Here is an 18,961-nt window from a genome sequence, read left to right as displayed (position 1 = left end):
AAAGGTTGATATCTCATTTTAAAATCGGCCCAACGTTTCAAGGGAGAGGTAAATGATGGCGTACATGACTTCAGTGTCATGATTATCATGTTAGGATGTGTCGTTTACCTTGGTCCTCTATTCACATCACGTGATACCAAATTTAGTATATGTGTAGCTAGCGAAACGGTCGCGAGCATGCTATGAGCGTGGTATGTTGTCATGTTTTTACATGACACACGTGTCAGGATTATCATGTTTGCACCAGTCACATATTTTCGTCATCCATTGACGTCACGTAACACCAAACTTGGTATGTGTGGAGCTAGCGAAACGGCCGCGAGCGCATCATGAAGAGCCCAATATACACCAATGTAGCGTTGACGCGCGAGCACGCTTTGCACAGCGACGTTACGTTAGCAAAACGGGAGTACTGTATGGTCTGACACCAGGCGCGACCAGCGTCCGTCGGTGGGGCTCGACTGCAACCGGTGCGAAATGCGACGTGCTACATATCGCACCGATGCGTTACCCAGACAACGAAGCGTCTCTTTCTTTTTCGTGACGGAGGGATGCCAGACGCGCTGAAGCGCGCATGCGTCAAAGCAACGCAGCGTGGTGCGTGCCTGCGATTATTTGGCAGGACCGGCACTTGGTGTCACAAAGGCGGTGAGCACGCGCGCTGCGTCACGTCGAAATGTATTGGCGCCTTGACTGTGGCATGTAGTCATGTTCTCGCATGGCACACATCTCATGATTATGTTTGCACCAGTCCCATAGCTTCGTCATCCATTGATGCCACGTAATACCACATTCGGCATGTGTGAAGCTAGCTAAAGGGCCGCGAGCGCATCATAAGTGTGTCATGTAGTCATGTTGTTACATGACATGCATCTCATGTTTATCATGTTTGCACCAGTACCATACCTTCGTAATCTATTCACGTTCCATGATACCAAATTTGGTATAAGTGAAGATAGCGAAACGGCCGCGAGCGCGTCATGAGCTTGGCATGTGGTCATGTTGTTAACTGACGCGTTTGTCATGATTTTCATGTTGGTGATCTTTCGCTTGTGTTCACCATGCATTCATGTCAAACCATACCAGTTTTGCTACAAGACATGTCAACGAAACCACTGCAAGAGCTGCAGGACCATGAAATGTGAATCATGACATTCAAGACATCCAAGTCATGATTTTCATGTTATGACTACTCAGATATGTTGTTCATACAGTCATGTTATGCCATATCAAGTTTGGTATCGATACCATTATCGAAACAGCCAGGAGAGCTAGAAGTCGTAGGTGGCTAAGTAGATAGATAGATAGATAGATAGATAGATAGATAGATAGATAGATAGATAGATAGATAGATAGATAGATAGATAGATAGATAGATAGATACGCTCAATGTCACCGAAGTTCGCTAAGAAATGCTTCGCATTTAAAAAAAACGCCCCCACCTTTGCGAAGGAAATCGTAAGGAAACGCGAATGCATTTCTTGCGCCGAGAGAGCACACTGTTGCCGTCAGACGTCCGCCTTCCCCGAGTTCTGCCATCGCCTTGAGAGGGGCCCAGCCAGCAAATGGTCGGGAGTGAGGAGGAGTGAGCAGACGGGAGAGTGGGGCGCCAGCGTTCTCGGTTCTTCGTTGGCGTTTCACAGCAGTGTCTCGAGCACACCTTTTCGGATGTTCTTGAGAGGCGCCCAGCCAGCAAACGGTCGAAAGTGAGAAGCGAGCAGACGGAAGAACGGGGCGCCAGCATTCTCACCTCTGCCTTGGCGTTTCATGGCGGTGTCTTGAGCACGCACTTTTGGGTGTTCTTGACAGGCGCCCAGTCAGCGAACGGTCGAGTCAGACGAGAGTAGACAGGAGAGTGGGGCGCAGGGAGGAGAAAGAGCGAACGGCGAGAGAAGGAGCGGTGAAGCACTGCACCGACCCGTTCTTACACTCTCTCGCTCCAGATGCTCCGGTTGCTAGGGGCGAGGATAAGCGCGCGCACCCGCAGCTGTTGCTATGAGAGAGGGAATGAGAGCGGAGAGATAACTCCTGCTGGTGCGCCCCCCGCCACGTACATTGCCGCCGGATGCCTGACATAGCCCGACTAAGAAATGCATTCCCATTAAAAAATCACGTGGCCATAACTCAGTAAACATATGCAGTAGACTGGGGCACCCTTGTGCCCCCGCCGTGCGCCCACTTACGGTCACTAGCGCCAACTGCTAGTGTATAATCTTTAGTGTGCTACCATGAAATTATGCGATTTCAGGCTTTGTGATTCAGCGGCGTACCTTGACTTTTCCCTTTTCGCAGGGCAGCGAGCAAATGGAGATTGGCGGTGCGGTGCGTTGTGCTCGGTGCCACTGCACGTCTCGGGTCATTGTGAGCTCGCCGTTGACCCACGAACCAACCTGTACATAGTCGTAGTGGTGCTCACTCAGTTGTTGGTAGTTCATCAGGTCATACCTGTATTATGGAACACGAAACATGAATCAGTCAGATACATTATGGGCAGTACCAGCGCACAAGCTCACGGGACGAAGCGACACAAACACACGAAAGTTTCAAAGATTCCAAGCTTTCTCTTTTACTATTTCGTTCAATGAATGACAGTGACGTAGACACAAGGAGAGGTTCTAGATCAAGTTTGTTTGCATTGGCCTATAGTACTACGTGATTTTTATGACTCGTAAGAACACACCTTGATTGAGCGAGTCAGTGAATGAGTGAGTGAGTGAGTGAGGGGAAACTTTATGAATAGGTCCGGCGATTTTGCGCTGGGTGGGCCCACAAGCACGCCGGCCTAGGTGACTGCCTCAGAGCGCAAAAATTTTAGGACAATTAGTTTACTAATTTCCTGACGACGGAATCTGATGTAATTGAGATAGCCAAGAAAAAAAGGTGCCTTGTGTGAAAAGTAGTACTCATTTCAAACATGACACGGAGGACGAACACGAAATATATTAAGTTAACCACGTCATGAAGACAAAGTCTGCCGTGAGAAATGCTTGAAATGCTCTGCTGAGCAGCTGCTGCGCTGGGTAGTCGCTGTGCCATGCGGCAGGCATTTAGTGTGCGAAGCGAATAGCACAGGACGGTAAAATGCTCGTCGATTTGAAATCAGCACTAAAGTATACAGCTGGCGTCATTTTGCAATGAAAAAGCACAAAAATAGCTGCAATATCTCTCGAAGCACGCACGCGAAACCCACCACCAGCTGTGGCTCTGGCTCCAGGGGAGGCGTCGACGACGGAGGCGGAGAAACTCCAGAGCAGGCGGCCGTTTTGTTTTCCCAGCCTAGCAGAAATCATTGGCAGTGCGGAGTTCTTTTCCGTGAACCATCTGTTTCGATGGTGCACCGCAGTAAAGAAGCCACGCGAAATATTTCGCTAAAGTATAATTGATTCGCACCCGATTCTCCGAACGCGCCTCCACGAAAAGAAATTCGTGCCATTCGGTTCATCCGTGCTGTCACCTTCACTTTCGCTTAAAGAAAAAAAAAATGAATCACACGTGGCTCGTCCGGGGATGCTTTCCGGCAAACGATAACTGCGAGTTAGTCGGAAAACATCGCTTCCAGCTTGCACGAGTAACAGCGTGTTCGCTAGCGACAAACTATGAAGCTAGTATAAGAGGCAGGGGTACCTTTCAAAAGCGTTAGGTAAGGTTAGTGCAGTTTATGAAGCGTGAAATATTCTTGTACGCGCAAACATCTCAAGCGTCTAGAAAAAACACAAAGCGCAACGTCGACTTCCACACTCACTAGAAATTCATGCGCTGTATCAGCCGAAGGTAAAGCTTGTCAGGGAATTCTGCAGTTTATTGTACAAACTAATGAGCCCCACGATAACACTCGCATGAAGAGAGCTTTCTTACGCCGTTTTATTAACCCCGCTGCTTCGGGGTATTAGCTATAGGTTTGCAATGACATTCCTAGAAGGTTTAGGTAGCACAACCCTTTCGTGACGGTTGCCGCCAATGGCATGACATACTTCTTTAAAGAGCAAGATAACACGTGCTGTTTAAATGCTCCCTGATAAACGATAATGCTCCCTGGCGCAGTTTGCTAATTCGGATAGGCGAGGCGAGGCAACGGATAGGTTGGAGCCTGGAAGTTCAACCTAATAGAGCCTGGTTGAAGGCCCTCCGATGAGCGAATGGGCAATCGGATTGATATGTGGGGTTGAACGTCCGAAAACCACCATGTTATTATATTATTATGAGTGACGCCGTAGTGGAGGGCTCCGGAAATTTCGACCATCTGGGGTTCTTTAACGTGCACCCAAATCTGAGCACATGGGCTCACTGCATTGTCGCCTCCATCGAGTACAGCCGCCACAGCCGCGATTCGATCCCGCGACCTGCAGGTCAGCAGCCTGTTGCCTTGTATAACCCAAGTGATGTCCTGTGACGTTATAACTTTTCTCGAATCGATCCACGACCGTCTCATAAGCCAACCGATAAGCGGGTGAGTTTATGAGGGGGTGTGGCATGTTACGTCTGGACGTAAGAAGCTGTGCAGAAAACGGCGGAATTATTATCGAAAACACGCTCAACGGTACCCAGCATTTCACCGTTACGACAGAAAGGGGGAAAAAGAAAGGCGGAATCAGCACTAAGCCACGCAAGGCTTGAGACAGTGACACTGGACGAATGTTTAGGTTTTTTGTGTGTGTGCCTTAGTTAGGTGATGCAGGCTCTAGGTTTATTCTAAGTTATTGCTAGGTCTTATCTAGGTGATGTATTGTTGTTTCTAAGACGATTCTCAGCGCAGAGAGGTTCGAGTTACGCCACACACAGTCACAGACACGACATAAATGTCCAAACTTCAGAGACGTAAACTCGCGTTGAAACCGAGCGTTCGCACCTGTCATAGATCTACGGACACGTCATCGTTATGGTGGCCTATCCATCGCATCGGTGTCTTCGAAGCCGCCTTTACCTTTACCGCTCCCTGCTATTCTCTCGTTTGACGCATAGCGCTTCCTATAAATACACTAGAGGAAACTCTGGCACTAGTGTCTATGGGAGCTGCAAGGCATGGCGCTTCAGTGAGCATGAGAATGATGGGTAGTTCACGTATTTGTCTAATTTCCGTACTTTGGGCTACGGTTGGCATTGCGTGGCTTGAAGCTGCTTCGTCACGAAACAAAAATCTGCGAATGTTCAGCAGTCGCACTTCCCCACATAGACCTTTGAGGCTAGTCAATGAAAATCGGGTCGCGAAGGTAAAAACGGTTTCATCTTTTATTCGAAACGAAACGAAAACGCTGAAATAAACGAAGCCACAACTGCGTTTGATGCCCGCAAGCACGAAGACTAGGCAAATCTATGTACTACCCCTCCTTCTCATGGTCGCTGAAAAATCGCAGCGCCAGAGCCCCCTCTAGATATTTTTAGAAGACTCTATAGTTTGACGTACTCGTGGTCTTCGGCTCACCGCAGCTTCGTAGTCATTTGTCGGGCCAAAAGTTTCCTACTTTATTTATAGTGGACCAGTGGTTAGCAGTGTGTCACTGCATTTACCTCACTTCTGAGACACATACCGCTATGGTGACGATCATATAGTTTTCTTGTAGGCCGCTCAAGGGGACATACCTGTTAAGACGATGATAGTTTAGTGCGATCGACTCCTAACGAACGATTTGAAAGAAAAAACAGCTCAGACGTTAAAACTGAGTGCGTCGAATTTCCTGTCGCGAACAGCTCGCAAAGTCTGCCCTGTGTTCCGTACCGCTTTCTGATAGTGGTTCTCAATATACCTCGGAGAACTTCCAAGACTTGCAGCGTCATCGTCACCTATGACAATGAACGGAAATGCAGGTGCTGCACGAACAAGCGGGATGACGGAAGCATCATCTCAAAGACAATTCGTGTTCCTGTTAATGTCGGTATACGCTCATCACTCCTGATTGATTGATTGATTTATATGCGGGGTTTAACGTCCAAAAAACCTCGTATGATTGTGAGAGACGCCGTAGTGGAGGGCTCTGAAAATTTTGACCACCTGGGGTTCTTTAACGTACACCCAAATCTGAGTACACGGGCCTACAGCATTTTTGCGCCGATCGGAAATGCAGTCGCCGCAACCGGGATTTGATCCCGCGACCTGCGGGGCAGCAGCCGAGTATCTTAGCCACTAAACCACCGCGGTGGGGCCACTCATCACTCCTATACGCCACTTATTCGCGTATCGCGTTGATCCAGCAACCCACCTGCCTCGGTGACCAGTTAGATACGGTCGGTCGGTCGGTATTTGTGAGCTATAGAGCTGTTGCTGCCATATGCAGTTCTCTTATGTTTTAATAACATCAACTTATCGTTTCGCGTAGCGTTTTTTTATCGTAAAAATTCAACATAAGGGCGGTTAGACTTACTAGCAGTCTTTGTAATTACTCCGTACCTGCAGCAAACGCACCAAACTCATCAACGAAGCTTAAAAAAATAAGATCAACGTAAACCCTCGCTTTGTCTATGCCATGGCAATCCTTCTTCAGAACATATGATGATGATGATGATGATGATGATGGCCTTGTATCGATGGTGCTCACTCACAAAGAGGTATGGACAAAGGACCAGGCGGCAGGAAGCCTTAAACAGAAGTTCCATGGCGCTGAGGAGGAAGACGAAGTTTATCCTAAGTGAAACGCTGGTTTCAGTCTCTGTTAATTTTTCTCGTTTTCTTTAGTGCTAGTGCATGGAAGACGCCACTCTTCTGCCTGCGGAAATGGACGTAGAATCACGAGGGCCTCCACCCATACGTTCCGCGTCGTCTGTGGCCACTCTAAGAAAGCGCTCCGGCCACCCAAGTGACGTCGACAGTGAGGGCACGCTCATGTACTCTACGGCCAGTGATGAGAGCTCCGATGAAAGTGACTTTGTGCCCATGGCAAGACACAAGGCGAAGAGGAGGCTGCTTACGACATCTCCTTCCAAAAAATAAGGCCACCACGAATATTCAAGAGCCACCGGTTCACACTATTTTGTTTGTCCCGCTGAATGCCGCTGACAGCATGAACCGACTTAATCGCCAGGTCATGTCTATGTCACTTGAGGTGCTCGTTCCGGGACAAATAATAGACGTGAGAATCAATGGCCGCAAGAACGTTCTGGCGATAGACGTTACGCAACGTACTGCTCTCGACGTATTGACCAAGGTGAATGTGCTCGGGAACATCAACGTACGTTCTTTCATACCAGATGGCAAGAACTCTAGGGCAGGCGTTATCTACGACGTCGACACCTCTATCAGCGATATTGATTTTCCCACTCTAATCAAACCAATGGCGGAAGCTACTATAATCTTGCAAGCCCACCGTCTCGGGAACTAAGATGCGTGAAACTAGTTTTTAAGGGTGACAGCCTCCCAACTCAAGTAAGAGTTGGTCATTTTCGACACACAGTAAGGCCGTTCGTGCCGAAACCTCTTCAGTGTCGGAAGTGTTGTAAAATAGAACACGTGAGTGCTGTTTGCACAAGTTCTGCTGTGTGCTCCCAATGCTCAGAGTCGTACAACACGGAGGCCTGGCAGGCAGAACATCGCAAATGCGGCAAATGCCAAGGTCCTCACGAGGCGTCATCAAAGCAGTGCCCAAATGTGAAGAAGGAGGTGCAAGTGCTGAGGCGGATGGGCAGAGACGGTTCTACCCACAGGGAGGCTGCTGTCAAAGTGTGACGTCGGCGTTCGCGCCATAGGAAAACTCCTAGGACATCCTCTGCCAAGGCCAGAGATACACCACTACCCCATATCACGCACTCACCACCACAAGCATCAACAAGTGCCAACAACAAGCATCCTCAGAAAGACGCAAGAAACATTGACCCTGACGCGTGGCCAGCGCTGCCGTCAGTGACACCGCCAGTAGAGCGGCAGCATCGCCCACTGAAAGCTACTTCAGAGCGAGTAAGTCATGACAGTCAAGATAACGAAATAATAGACGTAATTAAGACCCTCATGAAGACAATTCGAGTATTCCTGAATAATATTCAGACTCCGGCTGCCCACAGCGCCCTCCAATTATTGGACGCTTTGAATCCGGTGCTATCAATTCTAGAGAAGCACCATGGCTCTTTCTCTGCAGCCCTTTCGTAAACAAGTGCAAGAGGCATCAATTTTCTAATGGAATGCCCGAGGTCTTAAACCCCGCATTTCGGATTTTCGATCATATGTTTTCAAGAATCAGTTTCCGATTATCGTAATTTGTGAACCACGTCTTCGCAATGCTGTACGAATTCCTAAATACGAGGCTTTCAGATCTGCAACACGTAAAGAAACCAGTAAGGTCATTGTTTACATCAGGTGCGAACTTACATATATTGAGCATCCAGTAACACCGGAGGACAGCAACCAATACGTGTGCCTGACAGTTAAGCGTAAGAACGTGAACTTCACGCTAGTGGCAGTATATATTTCGCCTTCAGGCCGCTTCGACCCAGCAAGACTAAGCGCCATTATATCAGCTCACCTGGGCCATGGATAATTACCGGTGATTTTAACGCTCATCACCCCCTGTGGGGAAGCCAGAAGATGGACCGTCGGGGAAGAGATGTGTCCTCCTTTGCATCTGACCAGCAAAATATTGTTTAAATGACGGCGCTCCCACGTTTTTACGGGGTCTGACATATAGTAGCTGTCTCTACCTAACTTTTGTGGCAAGTAGCCTAAACCCCAAGGTGCAGTGGTTTGCGGACAATGAAACGCATGGCAGTGACCACATCCCCACCTATATAAAAATCAAGGGGCTAATCAAGGGGCAAAGTATAGATCATCCACAGAGAAGCAATGCGAGAGAAACCAAGAAGGTGCTCTTGAAAGCCTAGAAGGTGTAATGAATGCCGCTATTCAAGAGGCAACGTTTAATTGTGGACCTTTGCCAGATTTTTGCAAATATGAGGTAGAGTTGGAGCGACTTCGCGCAATCCGTCGTCGCACCGAAAGACGTTATAGGCGCACAAAATCCATCTACGACTCGAGGGAAGCGAGACGTCTTCAAAAGAAGATTCAATGTCGAATCAATGCACTACAGTCGCAACAATGGAAGTCACTATGCGAGTCACTCGATCCCCACAAACCTCTTTCGCAAATATGGAGAATAATTCGCGGCCTACGAACAACGCCAAAAACAGAATCGTCCGTTCAAATTCCTTGCTCTCCACCAAGGCCGGCGTGAAATTGATGTAGCGGAAGACTTCTGTGCCAGGGTTGCAAACAAGGGGTCCGGGATCAACATGAGTAACCTACGAAACGCGCCGGCGTCCAGAGACACTCGGATGGACAATATGTTTTCTCTAGAGGAGCTTCAGGCAGCCTTGGCAACATGCAAGCGCTCGTCATCGCCTGGACCCGATGGAGTCACTTACATGGCCCTTGCTAACCTAGGACGAACAGCTCGGCATGCCCTTCTAGCTGCATACAATGACTCGTGGAGCAACGGTTTGGTTCCTCCTTCGTAGAAGTGCAGCCGCCTTGTGCCCCTGCTCAAACCAGGCAAATCGCCTCTGGACATAGCCTCCTATCGCCACATCGCGTTCGCCAGCTGTTTTGGAAAGGTGATGGAGAGAATGGTGCTGACTCGCCTGGAGTGGTACTTGGAACATGACAATATATACCCCGATGTTTTGACCGGCTTTCGACGTGGACGGTCTTCCATAGACAATGTTGTTGATCTTGTGATGTCTGTACAACAGCAGAAGAGCCTAAAGAGATTATCAGCGACACTTTTCTTGGATAATAAGGCTGCATACGACAATGTATTACATGAAACCATTCTGGACGCCTTGGGCAGCATTGGATTGGGAGGCCGCGTTTACCAATGAATCTACAGCTATTTGAAGTACAGAACCTTCTTCGTTCAGACAGAAGATGGCGCAACAAGGCAACATTATACTTATGGCGTCGTACCTCAATATGGGGTCCTAAGCCCCATACTGTTCAACCTTGCGCTCATCGGCCTCGTTGACGTTCTGCCACACTTCGTACATCTGTCGATATACGCGGACGACATCTGCATCTGGGCATCAAAGGTCACGCGTCTACACGTATGAGCCAGGCTTCAGACAGCGGCTACACTGACGTCAAACTACCTTCAAGGACGAGGACTGGAGCTGTCATATGAAAAATGCTCACTAGTCGCGTTTACGCGCAAGACAATGACGCCATACCACATCAGAATTAATGGACACACAATCAGCTATCAAAAGACTCACCGTTTCCTGGGAGTAATAATAGATCGTGATTTGTCTTGGAGCCCTCATATCGCTTACATGAAGAAGAAACTGACCATGATCACTCACGTTCTAAAGTTTCTTGCGGGAAAATCTTGGGGTGTATCGGTACGAGCCATGCTTCAACTGTATGCTGCACATTTTCTTGGCTTCATGCGCTACAGCCTACCTGTGCTTGGCAAGGCCCGCATAACAAACGTACACGTCCTCAGGTCATTACAAGCTCAAGCACTGAGAATATGCCTCGGGCTGCCGAGATGCGCATCCTCAGCAGCGACTGTCGCAATCGATCATGAACGCCCTATCACAACCTACATTCGTGTCGATGCTTTAGGAACGCACATAAGACATGCCACGCGGATTCAATCGCATCACCTCACCTCCCTTTCAACTTCCAGGCCATGCTCTGCGTTCTGCTCTATTATTGCCCCACATCGCACGGTGATTCCCACGAACTTCACGCACGCAGCAAGACCGTCGTTACCATTGTGGTGTCTACATCCACTGGAAGCCCTGATAACCAACCCCGGAATGCAAAAGAAGAACAATTTGTGAAATTTGGCCCTAAAACAAAGAACATTACTATATATTCGTGAGAAACACAGTGGACGCATTCACATTTACACGGATGGGTCGGTCACTTCAACAAGTTCAACAGGCGCAGTGGTAATTCTGGAGAAATCCATCATGATAAAGATCAGGACCTCGCATCTGACATCATCCACGGTGGCAGAACTCGTCGCCATTTGTGCCGCTCTGGAGTTCCTAGTTGAAGAGCCGCAACAGACATGGTCAATATTCTCCGACTCCAAAGCAGCTCTCCAGGGCATTGCCTCGCCATATCGTCATGGACCAAACGAACAGCCAATTGCTGAAATACGACTGCTTCATCACCGGGCTATAGAAAAACAACATGACATAGTGTATCAATGGATACCAGGCCACTGCAGCATTGATGGAAACGACCGTGCAGATGAAGCAGACCAAACTGCTCATGATGATGCCCCTTGTGTAGCTATACCATTATCAAGAACGGACGCCGCTGCAAGGCTTCGATCACTTGCACGAGAACTGACATTCGCTCAGTGAAATTCACCGATATTCACCAACGTCCGCCTTCATAATTAGGACCCACAGCTACAGCTCCGTCTTCCATCAGGAATAACCAGAGCAGAGGAGACACTTTTGTGCCGTCTGTGGATTGGGGTGGCCTTTACGAATGCTTATTCGTTTCGAATCGGAATGGCCAGAAGCCCGACATGTGACAACTGTGGCTGCGCAAAGACTTTCTCCCATTTTCTCCGCGAGTGTCCCCGCTTCGGCGTGCCAAGAAAAGAACTATCAAAAGCTTTAGATAGAATAGACAATCGCCAATTGTCGGAAGAAAGGGTATTAGGACACTGGCCGAGACCGTCCTCTGCACGCAAGGCACTGAGAGTGTTGTTGCGCTTTCTGTGGGCAAGTGGTCTTAGAGACAGACTGTAAACAGCGTCGTGGATCGTCTGATGACCTTCTGTCTCTTTTTTTTTTTGCAACGTCTCTTTTCTCTCATTCTTTATCCCCCTTACCCCCTTCCCCAGTACAGGGTAGCCAGCCGGTCTGAGAACTGGCTAACCTCCCTGTCCTTCCTCATTTATTCCTCCTTCTCCTCCTCCGTGGCGCTAAACCAAACTGGGAATTCGTTACAACGCCATTAAACCTTGTTTCTAATCTTATTTTTCTTTTTGTGTGTGCGAGCGCGAGCCCTCTTTTCACTCAAGTATTGCAATACCAGTTAGATAACCAATATGTCCCTTGCACACGCAAAGAAAAAAGGAGGTATTGAGGGGGACCAAAATTGCAATTGCCGCAAAAAGGTACATTTGCTGACTCCATCTGGAAACCAGAATTGATGCAGTTAAGGAAGAAGAAAAACATTGGCCCCATATCTGCTCCTTTCACTTCAAATGTCGTCAAAAGACGATAGTCTTGCGTGTAGAGAGAGTGAACAAAACGTCTATTTGGTGTACTGCGCGAGCAAAATTGATGAATTATATTCTGGAAACGCTGCGTTAGAGAGTCTCGATCCGTGCAGCGAAGGCGAACGAGCGCATCGAGGCACGTTAGACACGAGCGCTATCTGGCAGTTATCTTCGAAAACGAAGGAAGGCCTGCGCGCCCACGGAGAAAGATGCGCGCCTGTCTCCGAGGCGCTAAGGTCTACAACGCAAAGCGACGGGCAGGTGCCACCACAGTGTCGTATTAGCAAAGCGTTGGAAACACTTGACTTTTTAAGCATCACGTTGCACTGTCAGCGCGGCGTGATTAACGCTATGGTCTTTATAATTACTTATGTGTGCCTTATCTAGTATGAATGCCCACATATTAAATATTGACGTGTTATGGTGCCTCAGATATGCGCGGTTATTGTTTTTTATTTAAAATCGTGCAAGTATGAACGCTGAAACTTAAGCAATAATGGTGGGCGCTGTGGATAGGGTTACCCGTTTGGGGTATTGCTTGGTGCCGTTTGGAGTATCGTTACGGCGGACAAGCAAACAAATGTGCAGACAGACAGACAGACAGACAGACAGACAGACAGACAGACCAAAATTCTTGCGCCGCATTACCCCAAGAAAGACTATCGTCTTTAAAAGTCACATCTTTGCCACAAAGGCATTGCAATGAACGCGATAGCAACAAATTGGAAGGTCACGCGCAGAATGACAAGCATATCAAAACGTGCCCCTCGCTTTTTACGCACAAAATGATGCACGAAACGTACTCACAATATAGATGAACGCGAATAAGAATCTCAGTTGTTACTTCGCCATGTCTGAAAAGCGTGCCCTTTTCGCAAATGGAGGCTGCGCAACGACTGCAGTGACATTTGAGCACCCCGTAACTACAACAGAATTGTTCCAGTGCAAGCGGAACGCCAGCCAAGACGTATGATCCTCCCCACCGGGAGATAAGGGCGAGAGAAAGATCGTCCACTCCCCTCCTCTCCACGGGCCAAAGTACGCGTGAGAGATGGCAGTCACCGCGCGCTCAATGCGCCAACTTGCTGATAATGCCGAAAACACGATAGTTCCCCCGAGGTACCCGCCAACAGTGGTAAGTGGTAAATATAAATAGCTTGCCGTTTGAACGTTGAAGGACGTACACTTTGGTGGCTAGGTGGTTAACGCCTCGCATCTTCGACGTGAAAGCCCCACGTTAGATTCCGCGCGCCCGGGTCTTTTTTGTATTTTTTTTTAGTTTTCATATATATAGATACGTATACATATACGGTGCTGGACGCCCACGCCTACGCCGGCGGTAAATTGCGAAATCCAGCCGAGAGTGTGCATATAATGGCTATAGCAATAACAGTCAAAGTGGAATGAAAGAAGAGAACATTTCAGTGAGACGGGAGGGGATTGGTTCAAGTAGCTTGTTTTTCTGCTACGCACAAGCAATGAAAGCAACAGGCATTGCTTGCTGTGTTCAGCCACGGCGCAATGATTACGGGCTAAATTGAAAGAAGTTGCGGGTTTAGATCACAAAGGTAAAAAGGGTACTTTTTCGTCCACTTCAATTGCTTTAAATTTAGGTCATAGTCATTACAGTACAGTTGAACACGAAAAACACATCCCCTATGCTTTGCTTGACATAATTGCCAGTCGTTTTCATTGATTGTGCCGAACTAATGTGACAAATAAACACAGCCAAAAGCAGCGCATGAAAACGATAACAATGTTGTGTATAGAAAGGGGATGCCATGGCAGTTTTGTGAAGAAAATTTAGACAACCACAATTAGCCTGCTGGCGTAAAGAAGCAGACGCACTCTCACGCTTCAGTTAAGATGATGCCTCTCACAAAAAAAAGGTAAGGTAATTGCGTCACTTCACGTTCGCCTTCTCTAACGCATCAAGTGTGTCATCATTTACCTGAACCTAAAGACAAGCGATGCTAAGGGGGGGGGGGAGGAACCAGGCATGGCAGAGTGGGCGCACACAAGCACCACAGTGACATTTGCGAAAAGCGTGAATGGGCGGCACCGATGAGCCACGCCGGGAAAAAAAATAATTAGTGGGTGGAGGGAAGCTTGGCTGCGTGTGTTTTTCGGCGTTGTCTAGGTTCGGGAAATGGCGCGTCTGGAAGTAACGACCCGGAGCCGTAATTAGTCATGGATAACGGACAAGAGAAGAATGCGCTTGACACTCGGCAAGGCGGACCGCCATTCCAGCTAACTTTTTGAGAACGTCTTTCTTTTCGTCTTTCCAGGAAGCCGTAGCTTCAGATAAGCTAACTGCTTTGCTCGGTCTGCTTGAACACTTCTGTGCCAGTGAGATGCATCTCGTTACACCACTCTCGGCCTCGGCGTAAAGGCTGCACCGTCTTGTCTACATGAACTAAAGGCGCACGTCAGGTCTAGAGCTATTATGGGCTCTCCCGGAATCTGGTAGGCGCTGCTCCGATAATAGAATAACCTGCACCTGCGCCATCTCTCTCTCTCTCATTCTGTCCCTCCTCCCCACTGCTCTTTGAGCCAGAAGATTTGATTGGTATGTGAGGTTTAAAGTCCCAAAACCATCATGTGATCATGAGAAACGCCGTAGTGCACGGCTCCGGAAATTTCGACCACCTGGGGTTCTTTAACGTTCACCCAAATTTGAGCACACGGGCCTACAGCATATTCGCCTCCATCAAAAATGCAGCCGCCGAAGCCGCGATTCTATCCCGCGACCCGCGGGTCGGCAGCGGAGTACCTCGGCCACTAGACCACCGCGGCGAGGTCTCTGCACCAGAAGGGCGACCTTAGTGTGTGGAGGCAAATCTCAGCTCTGGTGGTCGCATTTTGACAGGGGCGAAATGATAGAGACCCGCGTGTTACGTGATTTCACACCGGTTGGCCAATATTTCAGGAACACTTGACTGCAGTATGCCTCATTTATATTCGTATCGTAGATTCGGCATGCAAACCCTTACGCTTGCCGCCCCCCTTTTTCTCTCTGCACTGGTAGGGTAGCAAATGAGAGCTAAGTTTACCTCTCTGCCCCTCATATTCTTTTCTTTATCTCTCTTTCCGTCTCTCTCTATCTCTCTCTCTCTCCCTCACTCTCTGGCTATAAACACGTATATATAGATATGTGCGTACGCACGACGTCAAATCTGGGGTTATATGTTTTTTCTTTACTTCCACGCCCTGAACCACTGACCATGCAGGGACGTCAGGCCGCGGCATGTTACATTTCGTTCATTCATGACCTTACTCGGCAAGCGAACTGTATGTAACATAAACTGAGATAACGTGCGGCGTATCAGTTGGCTGTATATTGCACTGATTCCACGAACATCAGCTAAATGTGGCAGAATATGATGGAACGCCTTACAGTGACGCCACCATCGTCTTGGCAGCAAGAGCTCAACAGCACGAAAACTGTTTCGCTTCCTCGAGCAGCCATGCCCCCTTTTCGCCGAGTTATGACCGAACGGATCCCTTACACCAGAGCTGAGACATTCCAGAGTGGAGTCACGCCAGAGCGGTATTGGCTGCTATCATTACCTCTTTTAACATTTCAATTAGTGCCTATGACATTCATTGCTTTGCCGTAGCGGCCAAACAAAGCTTTTTTTTTTCTTTCACAGCCTGCGTGGGATATTTCTAAGAAGCGATTGATATGACACTTAGAGGATTCGCTCACCGTCCTGGGGGGTCTCCGTTCTCGTGGAAGAAAACCGTCTCGTTGTTCCACGCGAATGTGGCGTTCATCAGGTACTGCAAGAAGACGGAGCCGTTGACGGGCACCATGGCGGGGCACACGCCGGACGTGTTGGGACAGAGGTCGCGTTGCATGTTGTGTAGGCCATACGCCATGGTGTATATGGACTTTTTCACAAACTCCACTTTGGTGTCCTGCTTGTGGCCCTCTCTTAGGTCTTCCTTGCCTAGACACGAAGAGAAGATTACGATGAGAGTTGAGCAGTAACATAGGATTTCATTAACTTGTAAGCGATAACGAAATTGTATCCTCCACGTATGCTACCTCTGTTGTCACGGTGTTGTTTCCGTACCGAGCTAAAAGTTGTAAAGTAGAAAATAACGTTACAAGTTCATGCGATGCCTACATTTTACGTATGGCAAGTCAACCATGTTTATTCACGTAATGCTGTTGGCTGCTGTATTTGCTGAAACAACACCAACCAAGTTGGCTAATGTTGATTTGCTTTGGCTATAAAAGCAAGTGAAGATAACTAGTGATATTTTGAAATAGCTCTGAAGCATTCCAAACGCGTTCACCATTAAATGAGCGCTGTCTTTTTTACTGTTAAGAAATAACAAAATGTTGTGTAGTATGTACCACCATTTAACGAGAGCAACCGACGTTTTCTTCATTCACCTACATAAGCTTCTATCGTGTAAAAAAAAAACAAAGTGAGGATTGTGGTTGCAGCGGACATTCAGAAGCAGAAAGATATTCCGAGCTACGTGAATATTGTTTCAAGAATATACATCTGAGATGCATCTTGTCTTCAAAATGAATGTCATAAGGCAGGTGAACAGTGTGGTCCGGAAAATCCTATAGAATTTCCCGTACCTCTTCCAGTTAGAATGAGTGTGATCTTTATTAGCCGCTTTTGGTGGTGAGGCGGGGAATGGTCAAGGATGGTGAGCAATTTCATGTCAAACATTCAACAGAGTAAACAGTTCTTACATTACTCTAAAGAAGCCACTTCGACTGCGGTATATTGCATGAGCTTTCTATCCTGATCGGAAGATATTTAATTCTAAAGGTCAGGTGAGCTTACTGCGATTGGTATGTGTGGGTGTATGCATAGTAGGCCATAGCTTTGTAACAAATAGTTAGGCAACTTCCCTCTAGTGGCGCCAAGTCTGAATGAAGGGCAGAGCTGGGCAGCCTTCTTTGTTTCCGAGTCTCCGCTTTTCTCCGTCCTCCTACCTCTGTATTTAGATGCGAAGCATCTCTTGCTCGGGCCTATGTACCACGGCGTCGGCTTTGTCCGTGCTCACTCTACGCATGCGCAACTCTCCTCCTTAACTCCCTCCAACATTTGCGTGTCGCTCTCTCCACCTCTCTCCTACCCCCTGCTTGCGTTCGCTCCCCCCAATATATATATATATATATATATATATATATATATATATATATATATATATAAATATATATATATATATATATATGTGTGTGTGTCGCTCTATAGCTCACCCGTGTACGTTCGGTTGTAGCGTGCCGAGCCCGGACCGACACCCAGTGAGCAGTTGAATCGCACTTCCCAGAACTCCTTGAACCAAGGGTTCCGCGTGTTGGTGAAAGGGTTCAGGCCGAAGTAGTAGGGATCGAAGGCGTGGTCGTAGTTGGCGTGAAAGCGGATCGAGAGGCTCCCGACGGACGCCTTCTCCTGGTTCTTGACCACGTCCTGGCGGTCGGACCAGCCGTCACTGCAGAAGGACAATAATGGAGCAGAGAGAGCAAATAAGCAGGTAATGTGGCAAATAGTTCTAGTTCTGGAACATACTCATGATGATCAACGCAACAAAAGGACACAGAAAACTATGAAGTACACGCCACAAGCGTGTACTTGTGCACTTCTCTACACGCCACAAGCATGTACACAAGCGTGTGCCTGGGACGGTTTCTTTTTTTTTTCGTGCGCTGACTGTCATAAGAAATCAACACGAGTCAAATGACGTTCAACAGACCATCAAAAGGGTAGCAGCGTCAAGGTAAGGCGAACTCATAGAGGCATATACGCCTCATCAAAAGCGAAAAGTGAACGTGGGTGGCGTCGGTGCCAACACGAGTGATGCAAGAAACAACCATGTGTTAACGTCACCCTATAACGTTATTACCACGTCATAAGTCGTCAAATTTTGTGACGTAATGATGCCGTCACCTGAAGAGTGAACATCGTATCACATGAATAGACGACATAGTGTTATGCCAGCGAGTCCTCGTCAAACGTCCGTGCCTCGGAAAAAGGCAATCTGGGTCAAGGCCAGCCCGCAGTCCACCTGACGCGAACATCTCAACGGCGTGAACACGCGCGGCGCCTCTCTCGCCCACGTGCATTGAGTCAGCTGCGCACGTGACAGCGAGCCGGCGTCCGCGTGTCTGGTGGTGTGACGCATGGCGCGGCGACCCCCATTGGAGGAATCTGCCCTGACGACCAGCGGCGCTTCTGATTGGACGTTTTGGTTGGACCCGGTGTAAATAAAAGAAACCCTGCGGCGTGTCGCGATCGGCAGTCCTACGAGAGAGGAGTCCCCATGTCGGAGAGCCGACATGTGTTTGAGTCAGCGGTCTTAGGCGAAAGGCTGATCTATGTGTTAGAGAGGAGAGCTCAGCTCTTCGAGTCTCTGTCAGCCCCAGTGCCGAAATTGTAACGCCTCTGTATATATGCTGTACATAAACCTTGTTTAACTCACCGTCGTCTCGTCCGCTCGTCTTATCAGCTCTGCGCAGAAGCAGTCGCGAGCTGATAAACATACGCTACCAAACGGCTGGTGACCTTCCCGGCGGAGTTGGAAGCAGTGGCGCCTTCGGGGCCGTGTTGGCGTCGCCGTCTTTCGCAACAGAGGTGGCTTCGGCGGGATCGGTCCGTCTTTCTCAACAGTGGAGGTCAGTGGTGGGATTTCGGAGGTGGCTTCGCAACAGTGGTGGCTTCGGCGGGATCGGCCCGCTTCGCAACAGTGGTGGCAGCGGTGGGATCGGTCCGTCCTTCGCAACAGACGTGGCATCGGCGGGATCGGTCCGTCGTGCGCAACAGTGG

General features: G+C 48.5%; 1 protein-coding gene across 1 annotated transcript in view; it reads right to left on the bottom strand.

Moving 5' to 3' along the window:
* LOC142786655 (metabotropic glutamate receptor 5-like) overlaps positions 1–18,123 on the bottom strand; it is a 36,022-nt gene extending 17,899 nt beyond the window's left edge. Inside the window, exons 1-4 of the mRNA XM_075884286.1 lie at positions 18,086–18,123; positions 17,398–17,630; positions 15,874–16,117; positions 2,271–2,445 (exon numbers count right to left, since the gene is read on the bottom strand). Of these exons, the coding sequence (XP_075740401.1) occupies positions 2,271–2,445; positions 15,874–16,117; positions 17,398–17,630; positions 18,086–18,123 (690 nt within the window). The remainder of the gene's footprint in view (positions 1–2,270; positions 2,446–15,873; positions 16,118–17,397; positions 17,631–18,085) is intronic.
* Positions 18,124–18,961: the final 838 nt, after the last annotated feature.

This window comes from Rhipicephalus microplus, unplaced genomic scaffold, assembly GCF_043290135.1.
Source record: "Rhipicephalus microplus isolate Deutch F79 unplaced genomic scaffold, USDA_Rmic scaffold_27, whole genome shotgun sequence".
Classification (NCBI taxonomy): domain Eukaryota; kingdom Metazoa; phylum Arthropoda; class Arachnida; order Ixodida; family Ixodidae; genus Rhipicephalus; species Rhipicephalus microplus.
Note: the sequence above shows the minus strand (reverse complement) of the source record. Positions and strands in the feature narration are given on the sequence as shown.